This window comes from Stegodyphus dumicola, chromosome 9 (genome assembly GCF_044657685.1).
Source record: "Stegodyphus dumicola isolate Sdum_Otavi_A_Nest chromosome 9, ASM4465768v1".
Taxonomy (NCBI): domain Eukaryota; kingdom Metazoa; phylum Arthropoda; class Arachnida; order Araneae; family Eresidae; genus Stegodyphus; species Stegodyphus dumicola.
In genome coordinates this window covers 184,435,278-184,447,727 of record NC_140776.1, presented here as the reverse complement: position 1 = coordinate 184,447,727, position 12,450 = coordinate 184,435,278, and the positions used below count along the sequence as shown (strand labels likewise).

Here is a 12,450-nt window from a genome sequence, read left to right as displayed (position 1 = left end):
CAAATTAGAAGATTATTCTTACATCAAGAAGATTCTGCTACAAAGATTCAAATTAAATGCTGAATCATTTCGAATTAAACTTACTACACACCAAAAACACCCTGGGTCTTTATGGAAAGATTTTACTTACGAATTCAACAATTATCTCGAAGAGTGGCTCCATAGTCTCGATGTTACAGACTTTGAATCACTCAAAGACTTGGTCCTGACAGATCAGCTTAAAAGAAGAGTCAGTAGTGATGTTAAGGAGCATTTTATTGATACTTGGGGAAAAATAAAGAGTTCATCTGAATTAGTACAGAAATTGGATGATTATGAAGCTGTACGTGTTAAAAATACGAACTATAAAACTCAACTTCCTGGCAGGCGGAACTATTCTTACAAACCGACTAATCCATCCAAACACAAAGTAGAAAATCGAACAAGTGACGTACAGGGAAGTCATAAAACCTTTTTAAATCGTGGTCAGCAACAAATAGAAGGAACGCGACCTCCTTTAACATGCTATGGGTGCGGAAAAACTGGTTTTATCAAGTCTAAATGTTCAGACTGTAACCCCCCAGAGACTTCAAATTCATCAAATTTTGGCACTATCCAAATCCGATCCTGTTTATCTTCCACTCGGACTGCTGTATTTCCAATTAGTATTGGTGGTTTTTCCGGTACAGCTTTCGCCGACACTGGTGCTAGTCACTCAATTGAGAGTGAATCCCTCTATCATATTCTGCAGAAATAAGATGCAGTATTTGAAAAGACAACACTACAGGTGTCTTTCGCCGATGGTTTGGTATCTGAAAAAGAGGTACTTCGCACCGAACAAATCATTCTTCTCGAAGGCAGAGAGTTCAAAACTCCACTCCTTGTGTTGCCTGATGCCAAAAATAACGACTCTGTTAGGAATTGACTTTCTTCAAAAAGCTAAAATTGTTTTAAATCTTGCTGAAAATAAGTGGAACTTTTCTGATGAACCTCGAAGAAAATATAGCTTCATGAAACCTCATCAATCCCAAGTACTGGAAGAAACCCCAGTTGTTGTAAACAACTGCGAACTACGAGAAAATGAAGGACAACAACTAACTACAGCCCAACGGCTTGCAACTGATGCATTGCTTAACAAACATCACACTGTCTTCAAAGTAGGGGGAGAAACCACTAATCAAAAGCCATCTGGCTTACTTCAAACTCCAGTCTATGCTCAACGTTTTGAGACCTTGTCAATTGATCTTTTCGGTCCCCTTCCTGAAACACCGTCTGGTGAAAAATGGATTTTTATTGTGCAGGACTGTGCTACGAAGTGGACAGAACTATTTGCTTTAAAGGAAGCCACGGCCAGAGAATGTGCCACTATTCTTTTGGAGGAAGTCGCCCTTCGATTTGGGTTACCCAAGAAAATAATAAGTGATAATGGTACCCAGTTTACTAGTGCTGTTATGCAACAACTATGCTATATCTTGAACATTGATCAAAGTCTTACTCCTTTCTATCACCCACAATCTAACCCAGTTGAAAGGAAGAATAGAGATCTGAAACCACGTTTAGCAATACTTGTTGGTAACGACCATCAGTCATGGAAGGATAAACTGCCATTAATAAGGTTTGCTTTGAATACAGCCAAATGTGATTCAACTGGACATTCTGCTTCTTTTCTTCAATTTGCACGAGAGTTACGAACCTTAGATGATGTAAAGCATGATATAAAAGCCGTAATTGAGAACGATAATTTTGTTCCCGAAATTACTCCATATTTGAAACGTTTTGCAAGAAATGTACAACAGGTACGAGAAAGAGTCAAATTGCATCAAGATAAACAGAAACGCTATGCTGACAGAAAACGAAGAGAAACACCGAAATTCGTTCCTGGAGATAAAGTTTGGGTCACCCTCCACCCAATCAGCAAAGGTCCACTGCAGAAAACTGCTAAATTCATGCCCAAGAGAGATGGTCCTTATGTGATAGTGACTACAAGATCTCCAACCACTTATGATATTGCCGATCCTCATGAACCAGACAAAATTCTCGGCAAGTATCATGTTTCAGCCTTGAAACCATATCAAGAGCGAAATAAGCAAAACTCAGCTCGTGTAATTCCAGTGGTTCCCTTAAAGAAAAGAGGACGCCCGAAACGTGTAATACCATCCGAATCTGCACCTGTTGCACAAGGTGCTGATGACGCAAAATCTACTCCTCGTCAAACTGGAGCCCATTCACCTGATTCTCCGCCCGCTGCACAAAGTAGACAAATGTCAGTTCCTGCCTTCTTGCCGAGACGTCTACGAAGTCAGAGGGGGAGGATGTAACAGACCTATTTAAGTGTAACTGAACTATTTTATTCACGCCATGAACTCATGAACTGTAACCGAACTATTTTATTTAAACGCCATCTCGTGGCGATATGAAAAAACGTCAGTCGACCTCCAGCCGCCATGATGATAGCTTACTATGTTATGTTATTCTCAATGTTTGATGTTCCATTTGGTATATGTTTCATTTTTATGTATATTTCTTTTGTTTAACCGTTCCTGTGTGCTCTGTTAATAAATCCTTTTAAAGCTAGCCGGCATTAGAGTCTATCGAGGAACGGCTACATCACAATGTTAAGAATCTGGAAATGGTTCAGAAATTGAAAAATGTCCCACAGCACACTCTCAGGATCATTATTGGCAATTTGTGCTAAAAGAAATAAACACCAGACATCAACCTGGACTGTAAGAAAGTCTGCTACAACTATTGGAAATGAACTAGCTAAATGTGAGAGACAGGCTGCATAAAACCCATGATTTGTGTCCTACTAACTCTGCCTTCAAAATGCATTCAGTTGCAGTTCTGCAGAGATCACCGCTGTTAGAGTACCACAGACAAGAGACGAGCTCTCTTTACTGATGAGTTATATTTGTTCAGAGTATATTCCAGACAAGTATCTATCTGAAGTGAACAAAACACGTGCAAGAAGCATGAAAACATCCATGAAAGGCATTGATACAAAAAAGGTGGAGTCATGGTATAGGAAGACATCATTCTGGAAAGATAAACTGAGCTATACATTTTCACTAGCTCACAAATGCTAAAATATACAAAGATGAAGTTGTTTATGCTTAAGTCAAGTTGTTTAGGAGTACAGTTGTAATAACTTCTACCTTCTGAATGTTAATGATCATTCTCATTGCTCTGCACTAGTGACTGCACTTTAAAGGCAAAGGAATCCGGTGGAGGGCATGGTGTATATTATCCAGATTTAAATCCAATAGAACATATGTGGGATACACTAGCATGCAGACTTGCATCACTGCAAACCTACCCAACCTTCATCAGGAGCTTCAAGGTGCTATTTATCATGATTACACTTGCTGCAGAAACTCCAAGGCAATCTAATGCACAGCAAGGAAAATCACTACAAAGCTTAAATTTTGATCAGAGGTGACCGCACATCTCATTAACTTTTTCTATGTATCTCTAAAATGTAGAAACAAAAACTTTTCCTTGCCCCACTTTATATTACATTTTCCATGCTCTTATTTAAATTTATTTTTTGCAGAAACAGACAATTCTGCATTTGAAGATATGTTAGGTAAGGCAAAATGAAAATCTTGTCCAAGTGCCATGTTCTAAGCTGCAGAATCATTCAAGTTGCATGAGATTTTTACGATTATTCTGGTACTTCCGTGGATCATTAAAGTTGGCTACCATCAAACCATAAAAGTTGGTGGAAATCCAGCTAAAGTTATGTCAGTTTTTTCTTCGTAATTCTGATAGAACTGGCACCTCTTTATTTAATAACGATCAATATTTGACCCGCTTTACTTTTGTGCTCCATGAAAAGGGTTTTTATTGATTTTTACTATTTCATTATGTCTTTCAGTTTAGAACATTGTGAATATCAACTTTTTGCAAGTGATTGTTCCAATCTATTACTTTTTTGGTTGGCCATGTTCAGCTGACTCTATAATGTCCATTAACACAACTTTTTTTATGATAGTATCTTTGAAAATGATCTGCTGCTTGTGGTTCTATGAAACACAGATCCAAAATTTTAAAAATTCTTTTAAAATTCAGGGGAAAATACAGCAGTAACATATTTATATCTTTGTTCATAAAAACAAAAGTGTCTTATCAAAAATCAATCGGGTTTCATCCGACGAAAGCACAGATGCTGGGAGTATGTTGCCATATCTCATTTATCCATAACTCGCACTAAGTTGCCCAGCTAGTCAGCAGCTTTAAGCTGACATGATTATATGTAAGCACCATTAGTCCTTTATTTCTCCCACTAATGTATTTTGAATGTTAGAGTTCCACTAATGCTACGTAGTTCATGATTTACAGCACTAACTGATAATCTTAAACAGATACAAATCAAACGATAATAGTAAAATATATTAACCATATGAAGGTGCTTTCGAATTTATGGGGCAATATTTAAAGTGTGGTACAGCATACAAAAGCAAGAATTTTTTTTTTTTTTTTTTTTTTTTTTTTTTTTTTTTGTGTGTGTGTGTGTGTGTGTGTGTGTAATACAATACATGATTGAAAATTATTTCAGCAGATGTTGCAAGCAGGTGCATTTTAATGTTCTTTATAAAAAAAAAAAATTTCATAAATCCTACCAGTTGCAACAAAAATTTCTATGTTGGACCAATCTACAAATGCTGAATAGGCAGACAGGCGTCTTGTGTATGAACTCCTATTAGTAGATATGAGGTAAGTTATGCAGGATATATAAGTGCTCCAGAGGTAGTAGAACACATTTTATATACCCCTATAGTAGTGTTTGGATGATCCTAATCCAAACGCTAGAGATTTTACATGCAGCCAAAGTGCAAGCCATACTATGGCATGAAGATTTTTACATAGAGAACTACTACACTACTACCATTTACAGAGAATGTACGCCTCGAAATCTGATGATTAGCCTTTCTGCCATGAATTCATCTGCTGGTTTTAAGTAGAATACAGTGGAAAGAACATTCTACTTTGAAAACCAGCATGTAGCATGCAGTGGATTTTGCAATACAGTATTTGCAATTCCCAGTAGCAAATGTAATTTCAACATAATGCAGTAGCAGAGCATTTTAGAGTGGAAGGTATTTTCTCCTTCCTTTTTGCATGCCTTCATGGTGTAACGGTAGCATACTTGACACGTATTTGAGTGGTCCAGGTTCCAGTCCCAGCGTGGGCACTGCACATTTTTCCCATCTCCTGCTTCAAAAATACTTAATGACTCTGCGGTGGCGCCCGAACTACAAGGTGGTGGATAATGGTTTATCACCACCAGGATTTGGCAATGTGTCCCCTAATACCCAGTTACTCTTTAAAAGTGGAAGTATATAAGGTATTTTCTCACTCTTTTCTGTGTGCCTTCTTGGTGTAATTGATAGCACACTTGGCACGTATTCAATAGGTCCAGGTTTGAGTCCCAGTGAGAGCACTGCTAATTTTTCATGTCTCCTGCTTCAAAAAATAACATGATGCTCTACAACTTGAATGCTATTTTTGAAACTAAGAGATTTTTCAAGGTGAACCTATCACCTTGGTCACCACAACTGCTGCATTTGTCATGCCTGAATTTCTTATCACATGGGCATTTAAAGACTTTTCTGCATGAGACTGCCAATGATTTTTCTCTAAAAATTCTCACCATCACCATCATCACACTCCAGCTATCTATGATATATCTGATATCTACAAGAATTTATAACAATCAATGCATTGACACTAACAGACTAATTTCACAACAGCTTTTTACAGTATTTACTATAAAATGAATTTAATAGAACTTTTTCATCTTTTCTGAGTTAGCATCTCCATACTTCAGTTCTACGAGGGCTATCCAGAAAGTAGATTACGTTTTGGAATAAAAAAATAAACAAAGTATAGGAAACAAATTTTATTATATACAGATGAAAGCCACACTCAAATACTACTTTTCTACATAGTCACCATACAAATTAAGGCATTTATCGTAGCGATGTACGAGCTTGGAAATTCCTTCGTCGAAAAATTCGGCCGCCTGCGCCTTCAACCACTTCGTTACCTCTTCTTGCAGCTGTGCGTCGTCATCAAAACGCTGCATAGCCAGCCACTTCTTCATTGCTGGGAATAGGTGGAAGTCGCTCGGTGCCAGGTCGGGACTGTACGGCGGATGAGGAAACAACTCCCACTTAAAAGATTCAAGAACTTTACGAGTGACATTTGCCGTGTGGGGCCGGGCGTTGTCGTGAATCAACAAGATCTTAGAGCTCAACATTCCTCTGCGCTTGTTTTGAATTGCTCTTCTGAGTTTTTGGAGAGTTTGGCAATACCTTTGAGAGTTTATTGTAGTGCCTCTTTCCAGGAAGTCCACCAAAATTACACCTTTTCTGTCCCAAAAAACAGTCGCCATCATCTTCCTTGCCGACATTGTTTGCATGCATTTCTTGGGTTTTTGGGGAGAACTTGTGTGCCCCCACTGCATTGATTGCACTTTCGTTTCACAGTTCACATGTTTCACCCATGTTTCGTCACCAGTAACGATGCGATCGAGTAAAGAGTCACCATCCTTATGGTAAGCGTCCAAAAAGTTCAACGCTGCAGCCATTCGCTGATTTTTGTGGTCCTCTGTCAAGATTTTTGGAATCCATCTTGCACAAAACTTGTGGTAACCAAGCTTTCCGCTGATGATTTCGTGCAACAAACTTCGCGAAATTTGTGGAAAACTCAAAGAAAGTTCCGTTATTGTGAAATTTCGATTTTCACGGACTTTAGCATCGACTTTTTCGAGAAGTTCGGCGGTCACTATGGTGGGTTTCCCACTTCGATCTTCGTCGTGAACATTGGTTCGGCCATTTTGAAATCTTATGACCCACTGACGCACTCCACCTTCAGTGATAATGTTGTCCCCATACACTTCACGAAGCTGCCGATAGATTTCTATCGGTTTACAGTTTTTTGCAGTCAGAAACCTTATTACTGAGCGCACCTCGCAGCTCGCGGGATTTTCAATTAACGCAGACATTTCAAACCGTCACAGTATCTGAACGGAGCACAGCACGAACCTCTCACTAGCACGGCTAGATGCAGACTGAGCTGCGCAACGCTCTGACCCCAAGATGGCCGCGCTAGCCCCGCCCCTAGCGGACACAGACGGAAACGTAATCTACTTCCTGGATGGCCCTCGTAATTATATACCACATTATGAAAAATATTTCTTTTCATATGGTCTACACCCCTTAAATTTTGCACCATAAATTTAGAAACACCTTGTGTTGTACGTACTTCCCCCTCCCTTCTTAAAAAGTCTAGTTTAGTGCACAGAAAATAAAAACTTCACAGAAGATATGTCTTACTGCTGTGCCTTCTCCTAATATACAATCTCCACTAAATAGACTGTTTTCTTCTTCTAAGTACAAAATAAGATGATCATCAGTATGACCAGGAGCTGCAATTACGCTGCAATATATTAAATATATAAGAATCTGTAAAATAAAAGTTTACTAACATTAAAAAAAAAATTGCTCTTTACAAAATCAAACATAAAAGTATTCAAAATTTGCATTTAAATCACAGATGACAGAATAAATGAAGTAGAAATGAACATTAAATGACAAAACCTAGATTTCCCTGCCCCTCAAAAGGCCATACATTTACAAATTAAGCATTTGTTTGAGATCAAGGCCAAACTTACTGTTATTTAGCTATCTCATTAACAAGAATATAACTCAAAGTGGACTAAGGAGCAACTGATATTACACCTGCAAGAATTGGGAGGGGAATAACACACATACAGCCAGGAATTAAATGGGAGTTTATCCTTTATTTCAGGTTAATCAGTGTTGATTAATTACCATATCATCTAGTGTGATTAAACTTACACATATTTTTTTTAACTGAAAATGCATAAAAATTGCTTTTATATTTCAGTTATTATAAGATAGCTTTAAATATGAAATATCATTGAAATCAGACATATCCTTGAATGTAAATAAAATTAAATACCAAATGAGAATTGAGGTTACTTGATTACTAAAAGTATTTAATCTCTGAGTAACAAAATAAATAATGAAAAAAAATCAATTTAAATTTGAAATTTGGCAAATCATTTAATATTACACCCTTCCCTAAAAAAAACTGGCAATGTGTAATGCTTCCCACCAATTTTGAGATGCAAAGTGATTTTTCTAACTGGGGCAAGTTCACCCATAGAAAGTAAAAGTTTGAATTTCTGGAAAGCTAAAGCCTGATATGACGACAAATGCCTGATATGAGAAAACTCTCGACAGTTGAGCTCATAAAAAATGCAATTCATGACAGAAATATTTTTTAAAAATTAGATAGAAAAACAATGTATTTTCATAGACTTAACATATTAAAGTAAAACATTTTAACTGATTTATAAAATCCCACTGATCATAAACAACATTTTCAAATGCATTTTTGTTTAAAATAAATAATGGGAATATTTTATCTCACCCTTCTATGATCCTAGGGAATGATTACTTGGTTACCTTGATGAGTAATACACTTTTATAATAAAGGAGATAAATGAAAGATCTTAAGCCATGTTGAACTGATAATTTCTGATCTATATTCAAGACAAAGTTAGGAGGAGAGCAGTGGCGGCTCGTAATAAGCACTGTGGAACTGCAGCACCCTTATTTCCACTTATTATTATTTTTAATACTTAATATAGTGTGTCCTTTAGTCTTTAATTCTTTCTTTATACTTTTACAATACATATTCCTTAAGCTTAATGTCAGTTGCCATCCCCTACTTTGTGAAAAAGGTACGAAATTCTTTGTTTGGAACTGTGTGCTTCATAGTTCCAGTAACGTGGTGCTTGGCTGTTCTGCGCATGCGCACACAGAAAGCAGCACGCGAGCCGAGTAGCGAGAAGAGCACTGTCGCTCTTGCAGTGCCGAAATTCTGGCATGTTGTTGGAAACGTGATTTCTTTTTACTCTGCGCATGTGGTATTGCTCCACAAAGTGGAACTTCATCATACGTACCATAAACAGAGTTCATTAAAATTTGCAACCTTTAAAAAATTGCCTTACTGAAATTCAATCAACATCAAATGCAGATCAAACTATTGCAAAAACAACAGAAATTTAAAAAAAAAAAAAAAAAAAAAAAAAAAACTATATGATGATAATTTCAAGTTTTGGTTAGAGCTTTTTTATCAGATGCGTCATGTGGAAATAATATACAACTAAATGCAATCCAGGAGAAATTAATGTGTTGTTTAAAGTTAACGAATATATAACAAATTTCAAAACTGCTATTTTAGAATTAAGAAACTCAAATGTACTGTAAGAATCGTAGTCAAAGTACTGTAAGAATTTTTCAAAGACACTGATGGCAGAAACTAAGGAAATATGTGACTTTATACTATGTATTGATATAATGTACAGGTATTCCACTAAACACTTAGCAGCTGCTAAATTGTTAAACAAGAAATTTTAGGAATTTTAGCTAGTTTTAGGAATGAACATTCTACAAAAGAAATAGTACTGACCACTGAAGCATATTTAATGACTGACAAAGAAAAGCTTGAAACTGAACTAAAAGTATTGTAGGATTGATATCCATGAATACTTCAAATTAATTGAGCTACTGAAATTTATCTTCGAAAATAATCTAGATGATGTTCTTAGTGAAATTACGAAACAGTTAAAAATTCTCTTGAGAGTCCCCATGACTACATCAGAGGCAGAATGCTGCTTTTCAACATTTAAAAGAATGAAAAGTTTTCTAAGAAGCACTAGGAATTCGGAAAGACTTAATGCGCTTGCATTGATTTCAATAAAGAAAAATTTTCTCAGTTGTCATTCAGAGATCAAGGAAAAAATTATTGATCTTTTCGCGCAAATTAAAACAAGAAGAATGGATTTCATTTTTAAATGAATAGGCAAAGATTGAACTGTAACAATTTTGGTTAAAGTAATTAAGAAATGCTTAATTTTTTTCTTGTAAGATTTCATGAAGTATCAAAATAAATTTTCTTTTTATACATGTTTATTTCCTTTTAGACAATTTTAAAACAAAGGTTTTTTTTTTTTTTTGAACAGCACCCCCACTAATTTTAGCCATGAGCCGCCACTCGAGGAGAGATCCCAAACTTTAAAAAAGGGGAAAAAAAGAAACAAGAAAAGAACTGTTGAGGTGTATGTTTTATGTGAGAAATGGAACTGGAACAACATAACAACCCAAACATTTGTGTTCATTTTTAACCATAAGAATATGTATAGACAGAATAGACGTAAACCAGTGATTAAATTGTGCCGGAGCCCGGCTGCGGTACTTCTCAATTTTTAAGATAAATTACAATTTTAGTCGGAGTGCACCTAAATAAGATGAGCTCTGGTACTTTTTTTTATAAAACTGAAGTAAAGTCTCCTCTAGTATATTGTTGTCGATAGTTACAGTTAGTTATCCTTGCAAGAATGAAAATTTGAGTTCTTAAATGTGCATTAAGTGACAGCGAGTACAATAAGAGTGAAATACTGAGATAAACTGCTCAAGCACATCCTATACATCGCCTTCCTACAGTATCCACTAATGTAACCAAATACAGGGGTGGGCGAAAAGCGTAACCAGCAACTTTACATTCATCCTTAGGAGTGAGATTCAGGACTCATTTTATCCCTGACACACACCCTTACACATCCGCTTGATGGCTATAATTATATCAGCAAACAGCCGCAGTCAAAGAAAACGTTCTCTTTCACCAAGATTCCCCTCCTGTTTTGTTTCCACCCACTCATACCCTCATTGTGTTTCACCCTGTTTTTAGCATTATCTGAATTTTCATCAGCTATATTTCAAATATATTTAATTTTTGTGATGATAAAAGAACTTTTTTCCCCTACGATCAGAGCTTAAATTGCGTCGGAACCCGGCTCCGGTGCTTCTTAGCTTTTGTAATAAATCAGAATTTTAGCCAGAGCGCACCGAAGCCCTAAATAAGAAGGCTGCAGCTCTTCTTTTATGCAACTGAATAACAAGTTTAGTAGAAATTTTATCTCGGAAATATTTTTTTAGCAATAAAATTATATTAAAAATCACTTTTTAAATTTTAATTTATCTCTTTACATTTAATTTAATTTTAATCATTTAATCACTTTAATTATTTCAATAAACAATTAATTAATTATTTAATATTTAGAAATTAAATTATGATTAATTATATAACAATTATTGATTAAATAACAATTTATAAACATTAATTAATTTGATAATAATTAACTATTTAATTTTTAAATTATTAATGAGTTTAATAGGCATTTTATTTATTTATTTACTCTTGTTCCTCTTTGCTGACGGTCTTCCATATGGGTCCGGCACTTTTAATTTTAGAAATTAAGCCCCAACTTAAACGCATATTGGAAAGCTTTCATAATAAGACACAAGTTAAAAAACGCAGTCTAAAACTAATGCAATTTATTCCAAAATAAAAAATAATTATAGATTTAATATTCTACAAATCTATTTTTTGCACTTTCTTTTCATTTCAGAAAATGTATTCTTATTTTACACAGGGTGTCATTAATTTTAATTAGATGATTAAAATCATAATTTAAATCATGATTTTAATCAGTGAATTTCTTTTAAAAATCATAGATTAAAATAAAATATTCTTCAATCTTTTTTAAACAATGGGAAATATGTTAAAGCTCAAGATAACATGTAATGTTTTAAGAAGCATTTCAAAGAAGTATAATCATTTAAAATACTTTAAACAAGCCATGCTAGTAAAATGCAAAAACATGTACCACTTTCACATTTGTCGAATCTCAAGCATAAATACGAAAATCAGTCCACTAATTCAAAACACACAGTTGGTGCATGATTTAATTAAATATGATGTTTCAGTTAATCAAACAGCATAAAATTAATGGAAATACTGCATCCTGAACATCAGTCTAAAAGTGACTTAATTTAATAAATGACAATAAACATCAAAAGTTTCTAATTGATAATTTAGTAAATGATGCATATGAATAAGAAACAGAGAAATGCAGTAATGTTTCAGTTAATCAAACAGCATATATGATGCTAGATGCGTCTAATATCTTGTATGTAAAAAACATACGAGATATTAGACACATCTCCCATCATTAATATTAGTCTAGCTTAATTATTAGTCTTATCTAATAATTAAGTAAGTACTTCAATAGATACCTTAATGTAGCTCCTTCAGTTAAAATTTTATCACCCTCTTTAAGGTAATTATATTTTATATCAGGAACAACTGGTGAATGAGGCATGCCAAAAGGTCTTGGAAGTTTAGAAACTTCACAATCTGAAAATTAATATATATATTAATAAGCAAGAACAGAATAATTTATTTTTGCAAGCAAAACTTAAACAGCAAAATTTTCATGACATTCTTATTTTAGTTTCTTTTAAATAAATTCTTTGCTTTATAAGACATAAGCAAAGAGAATACTATTAGAAAATATTTACACTCATTAACTTC

At 34.9% G+C, this 12,450-nt stretch overlaps 1 protein-coding gene across 2 annotated transcripts in view; it reads right to left on the bottom strand.

The window, feature by feature from the left end:
* Nucleotides 1-12,450, bottom strand: part of LOC118202470 (endoribonuclease LACTB2) — a 58,434-nt gene that overhangs the window by 26,392 nt on the left and 19,592 nt on the right. For both annotated transcript variants that reach the window (XM_085824459.1, XM_035374655.2), the window contains exons 3-4: nucleotides 12,153-12,273; nucleotides 7,320-7,422 (exon numbers count right to left, since the gene is read on the bottom strand). In XM_085824459.1, coding sequence (XP_085680585.1) covers nucleotides 7,320-7,422; nucleotides 12,153-12,273 — 224 coding nt within the window. The remainder of the gene's footprint in view (nucleotides 1-7,319; nucleotides 7,423-12,152; nucleotides 12,274-12,450) is intronic.